Here is a 6,208-nt window from a genome sequence, read left to right on the forward strand (position 1 = left end):
TTATATCAAACGACTTCATTAAATTTTATTCTTAACAAAATCCAGTGTTGTGTAATAGGACGTGTTAAAGGCGTACTCCCCGAGATACTCGTCCCTTGTCCGGTTGTAGTGCCACTCCTCGAGGCAGTCCAGGGTAAGAGGCTGGAAGTCCCAGTAGAATTTGTTAGCAAACAGATTTGGCCTAGTGGTCAGTATGGGTAGATCCCCAACGCCAAACACACACACGGAGCGAACAAGCTTGCCGGTACAAGACCAGTTGCCCATCTTGCTTCCATACCAACTCTTAAACCTGGCAAGGAATGGTTTGTCTGGGTTGTCCAGTCGGCCTGAAAAGATATGAATAGTTTGTTTGAACTCTGTGTTGACAAATGTCACCTGTGTGGAGCACCATTCAGGGAAACGTTTCATGTAGGTTGTACAACAAAGCTGCCTCCACGAAAAGAGTTCAGCAAAAGTAAAACTTCCCTTATAAAGGATTAACTTGTTTGTGGATTATGACAATTGGAGTCCTACCCTTATATGCTCCTGGTACCCCTAGCTGTGGATTATGATTAAGGGTGGAGAAAAACGTCTCATCGGGAACTTCGGTTTTCTTCACCCACTCCAACAGATCTCGGGCGGTTGAGTTGTGCAGGACGTAGTCTACAAATCCCCGACTGGCGGCAATGTGGACGGCCCCCTTTACAGTGGTGATGTTGTGAGGAGGTGGCCCGGCATGGCGCCATCTGTGTTTATTAGCTCTGGAAGAAATACGGTAGACTACCGTTATAGCGAACTCAAAGTGACCACAAAGTGTATCTCGCTATAGCCGGAGTTCGTGAGTGGGTTCGTGAGTTCGTGAGTTCGTGAGTTCGTGAGTGAGTTAATGTTTAACGTCACATCGGCAATATTTCAGAGATATCGAGACGGGAACATCTAACACTGAAATGTAATATTTGTTTATAATAAAAAGAAACTGTCGACAAAGGACAGTAAAATAACTAGAACATCACAATTAGAATTAAAACTAGCATAAAAATTTAAAACAAATATCACTATTTTGGACAATATTATATGTTTAAAACAGGTTATAGATCTCCAACAACTGGCGGTAAATCACCAGACTAGGGACCATGGGGACTAACAGTACCTTTGCTATCTGCATTGTTCCTAGTTGGATTTACACCATCCCTTCACCTGCCGGCAATTGTAGGAAATGTTAACCACAATTAAAATACAAGCATACTACTTCCAACAATCTTGGTCATTTTAAATTTACTTAAAACGTTTTGGGACTTACGTACCCACTCAGGAGGAACCTGGATGAGGATCAGTCAAGTTTGCTGAAGAATGTTTGTAAGGTTCGGGAATCTGGTGGACGATCAGTAAGGTTTGCTAAACGACATTTTTAAGGTTCGAGAATCTGGTTGACAATCAGTAAGGGTTGCTGAAAAATATTTGTTAGGTCCAGGAATCCGGTTTTCAACCAGGATTTTCGATTCTACACGGCAATAGAAGCAGCAGCACCCTTCTATACCCTGGCGCTATATCCCACTAACGAACCACTATCACAACACCGAGTGTTAGTGGTTAGTTAGTTAGTGTTAGTGGTTAGAAATGTCTTTTATCTGTCCCCTGTTCAGTCACTAAAGGTCATCACATTTCTGAAGGTATTACCTCTTTATCGTACCCTCCAGATCATTGGCTCCATCGTAGGCTTTCAGAATCTTCACCAACTGTGCATTTGTTTTTAAAGGGAATTCCTGTCCGGTGAGATTAATGAAATATTTCCACTTGTGATGCCACAGATCTTTCATGCAAATAAGTTCAGGTTCCAGAACTGTGAATTTTCCCCAGTGGACGCTCACAGAACGTGAGGATAGAAACACATTGTCAAAGCACTTGGCCAATGACGTCATCGCCTGTTTGACATCCGGTTGTGCTTTCGTGTCCATGTGGATGCAATAAAAGTTTTGTGGTCTGTAGATAGCTCGGAGAAGACGTTCAACCTGATTGGCATCTTTGAACATTACAATACTGAAAGCGATAGGGAATTCCTCCTCCTCTTTTGTCAAAGAGTCTGTTATATAACCTTTTTCTATTTTAAACGCGTCACATTTTTCAGTGGCAACACTGATATTAAGAGGAGGCCTAACGTGATTCATCTTGGCTTTGGATATTGCCTTTTGTTCCCCGTCTATGAGTAGTTTACAGTCATATGTGCTAACCCTCCTGGGTACATAGCGGAAATGTGCTTTTGTTGTGATGGAAGGTCGGATGACGTTCTTGAATAACTGGTCCTTAATCTGTACCGTAACATCACGGTCCATATCTGTCAAAGATTTAAATAACAGTCCTTGTAGATTTACTGACGTGTTTGTGATGTTAATAAACTTAGGAATAAAATATCGTGGGCGTGTGAGGTCAAGCCAGCGTTTGTCCGTAACTATGTCGCGGTAGAAGTACGTACTGCCGATCAACCCCAAACAGAGAATTCCAGCCCCGGTGTATACCAGTATTGCACCCCTTGGTGCCATTGTCGGGGTCGTGGCTGTGCTGAAGTCCTGAAATTTAGAGGATTGAGTTATAAATATATGGAAGACAAACGACATACATTTGACAATGGTTTGAGTGCTTCGAACATCAAACTGTGGAAATGTGTGGAAGCGAGTCGATGAGTAGGGACGTGAATGAGTGGGTGAGTGAGTGGATGACGGGTTGTTTTACGCCGTCCTCAGCAATATTCTATTGATATGGTCCCGTCTGTAAAAAATGAAGTCTTCACCAAACAATCACGTGACCAATGCCGTGAGCATCGATGCATGTAACTGGGAATCGATGACATGTGCCAACCAAGTCAGCGAGTCTGACCACCCGATCCCGTTAGTCGCCTCTTACGAAACACATTGGTTGCAAGAGACCGATTCTAACACGGATCTTCACGGGTGAGTGAGTGAGTGGGTTTAAAGTAATATACCACACCATTACACACGAAGTTTACCTTGAGATACGAACCTTTGGGACTGAGGCACCCGATCTCATCCAGACTGTGTCACGAGTTGACACAAAGAATCGATATGCATGTGTGTATATTAAAAAATGCAATGCATATACCCGCAGACTACGTCTGACGTCAGTGATAGTATCTGACTTCGGTGATAAAATACTAGCATTAATAAATGTTTCTGTTATTAGGAACCTGATAACGTTGATTACCACTTGTCATTTTGTAGCTCTAACCGTCGCGACTTACCGGAAAACGTCCTTTGTGCAGAACAATATCCCAACTAAACTATTATGACTTGAGGCAGCGGCATAATTTTAAAGTTACGTGCTTGCTTTAATATCATTTTCCAGTGAGTGAGTTTAGTTTTAGGCCGCACTCAGCAATATTCCAGCTGTATGGCGGTTACGTGTGACAATCATGTTTTACAGTCTTTTACTGACAGATTTGACTAACTTCTAGTGGTGAAAGCGTCCTCATAAGGGCACAATGTGTGAAGCGTATACAGTGAAAGCTGCCCAAACCGGCATCTGTCCAATCCGTCAAGATGTCAACACTGGCATGAAATCTGTCCCATCCGTGGCTTGTACATTTTTCATCGGCTCTACAATTCAGCACGTTGTCTAAACCTCATTAATTCTTCAGTCCCAATGAGTGCCGGTTTAGACACCTTTCACTGTATTTTATATTTATGCTATGTGCATGTCGAACTAAGCTTCTACCTCCTTATATTCTGCTGATAGCATCATAAATGTTAACGAAATGGTTCAGTTCAGTACAAGATGCGCGAAGATCCTGATTCGAACCGGTATTCAGCAGTCCACGCGAGGCGACAAACGAGATCGAGTGATCAGGCTCACTGACATGGTTGACACATATCATTGTATCCCAGTTTTGCGTTGTCGATTCTCTGGAAAAGTGCGGCGTTAAACAGTCAACAAACATACACCAGGCACTGTGACTTTGGGTTCGGTTTCTGCAACAGGTTGATGTTACACCCGTTGGAGTACCCAGATTGGAATGTCCGAGTCTTGTATACCTATCCTTCCGGTCTTATTTCAGCCGACTCCTTGTAGGTCTGGTCTATTCCAGAATCTCCCAGCACTGGTTCAAGGGAAAGTTGGACTGATGCAACTCTGCAACAGATCTTGTGGTTTCGATTGTGCGCTTTCAAGAGCGACCCATTTGAAGAGCATTTCCACATCCAAATACTGCCAGCAAACTCGAATTTTAACCAACATTCATTGGTTCCTGGCACTCTCAAGATTCGTGATGATCCTTGGATTATTCATGACCGAGTATAACGGATAGTGCTGTTTCTACCCGAGTACCCCATCCCCTATTACCCTACACTACCCGGTGCCCGGATAATTCTTGACAACAAATTTGTAAGAAATGGCAATATATTTTTCAGCTCAGAGGCAAACATTTCGAGTTTTTCAATATCTGAATCATGTATTATATTGAAAACAGGTGACTGTAAATAATGCCTAAACCTTGAAAAACAATCACATATTACACTGTTTCATCCATTAGTCACATGCTCATAACGGGTCAGAATACTGAGGTACCCGGGTCCCATACATTACCCGCACCCGTCCCAGGCATCCGGGTTATCCGTCTCAGCACTGATACGTGTAAAGTGTGTCTCCTTTTCACTTTATGAGAATTGTTTGAGCGAACAGACATTGGCGGATCCAGAAGGGTTGACCCGCCCCTCCTTTTGAAATCACAGATGACCACACTGAAGTTTATATTTTTTTGAGTTGGCTGAGCCAAGGGGGGTTCGGAGGGTTCGAACCCTTATCCTCCATCAAAATTCCTGGATCAGCCCATGACAGAGAATGCCTGATTTCGTTGTATTTTTGCAACATCTAATAATTACCACACATCATCCACGACTTCTCAGAGTATACCCATCTGTTAGAACAGAATCCGGTACGTCGGCCTGTCGAGAGAACACCTCCGTGCTGAGCTGCAGTGCCATAATGGAAACAGAAACACGGAAAATTATCAACGTACCTTTCTATCGTCGGCTAAAAACGTGCAGTATCTACCCTTCACATAGTAGGGGAATTTCTGCGAGTCTTTACTCCGGCCACGTCATGCCGTCACCCTCAAACCCTGCTGTAGCAACCCAGACAGGTGCGATAAGATACCAGGGACCGTTTCAAGGAGGTTTCTGTAATTATTTAGGTCTGTCCAGTGAGAACATTACTTAATATGTCATACTTTGTGACATTTTCGTTCATAGTTGAGTTTTGGTCGGGATGACATACAACTATTTTCAAAGTGGTAATTTCTTGTACTGTATAATTTCTTCTTATATCTCGAAAGAGACAGTCCTTCCTCTAAATCAATTCATTCGATAGAAAGACCTGTCGAACAAACCTAATCTGACCGGTTTGGGGCCTTGCCTTCAAATTAGGGTACAGACCGTGGATACTGGTCTGTTGTTGACAGGCTGGGGTTATTATTGGACTCATATATTTAACCCAGTTTGATTACTTGGTCCTTATCTCATGACACACCTAACTACGGCTGTGTGCTTGGATGATCCGACACATAGACGCGTCTTCCACCGTGGTCACATCTAACAACGGCTGTGTGCTTAGATGGCGCAACACATAGACGGGTCTTCCACCGTCGTTACATTCTTGTGCTAGAAGACATTCCCCTAAAGATGGCGAGTGTGATATTTTGCCCTTTTTAGCAGCAACACAGCAATGTCACCTTTCCGTACACTGGGGAAATGGATATGGCACTTTGTTGCTATGACAACTCGCGAAACCCTTGAAGATCCATATTAGGGTTGGTATTAAGCAACCCAACCTTGTCGTCAGAGCGACTACTGGCATCGGGTGGTCAGGCTCGCTGACGTGGTTGACACATGTCATCGTATCCCAGTTGCGTAGATCGATGCTCATGCTCTTGATCTCTTGACAGGCTGTTCTAGACTTCATTATTTACAAACCGCCGACATGTAGCTGGAATATTGCTGAGAGCAGCGCCCCGATGTAGCTAGAATAGTGTGTCAAAAATAAAAAAGCAAACAAAACATTCATTGTGACGACGAACGTCTTAACCGCTAGGTTACCCCACTGCCTCTATGTATAACAGCGGTGGTAGTGTGGCCTCGTGATTAAAGCGTTGGACGATCATGCCGATCACCCAGGTTCGATTCCACACATGGGCACAATGTGTGAAGCCAATTTCTGGTGTCCC

The 6,208-nt window shown here is 43.6% G+C and overlaps 1 protein-coding gene across 2 annotated transcripts; it reads right to left on the reverse strand.

Annotated features, from left to right (window-relative positions):
* Nucleotides 1-5,126, reverse strand: LOC137297116 (beta-1,3-galactosyl-O-glycosyl-glycoprotein beta-1,6-N-acetylglucosaminyltransferase 3-like). Of its 2 annotated transcripts, XM_067829217.1 has the most exons (5): nt 5,006-5,126; nt 2,450-2,543; nt 1,657-2,311; nt 514-740; nt 6-326 (listed from the first exon to the last, which is right to left on the reverse strand). In XM_067829217.1, the coding sequence occupies exons 2-5, from the start codon at nt 2,514-2,516 to the stop codon at nt 19-21; spliced, it is 1,257 nt and encodes a 418-aa protein (XP_067685318.1). In that variant the 5' UTR covers nt 2,517-2,543; nt 5,006-5,126; the 3' UTR covers nt 6-18. The 2 variants fall into 2 exon arrangements, with proteins under 2 accessions (XP_067685252.1, XP_067685318.1); XM_067829151.1 differs by having other exon boundaries at nt 1-326; nt 1,657-2,543; nt 5,006-5,028.
* Between the last annotated feature and the right edge of the window lie 1,082 nt (nt 5,127-6,208).

Source organism: Haliotis asinina, chromosome 1 (genome assembly GCF_037392515.1).
Source record: "Haliotis asinina isolate JCU_RB_2024 chromosome 1, JCU_Hal_asi_v2, whole genome shotgun sequence".
NCBI classification, from domain to species: domain Eukaryota; kingdom Metazoa; phylum Mollusca; class Gastropoda; order Lepetellida; family Haliotidae; genus Haliotis; species Haliotis asinina.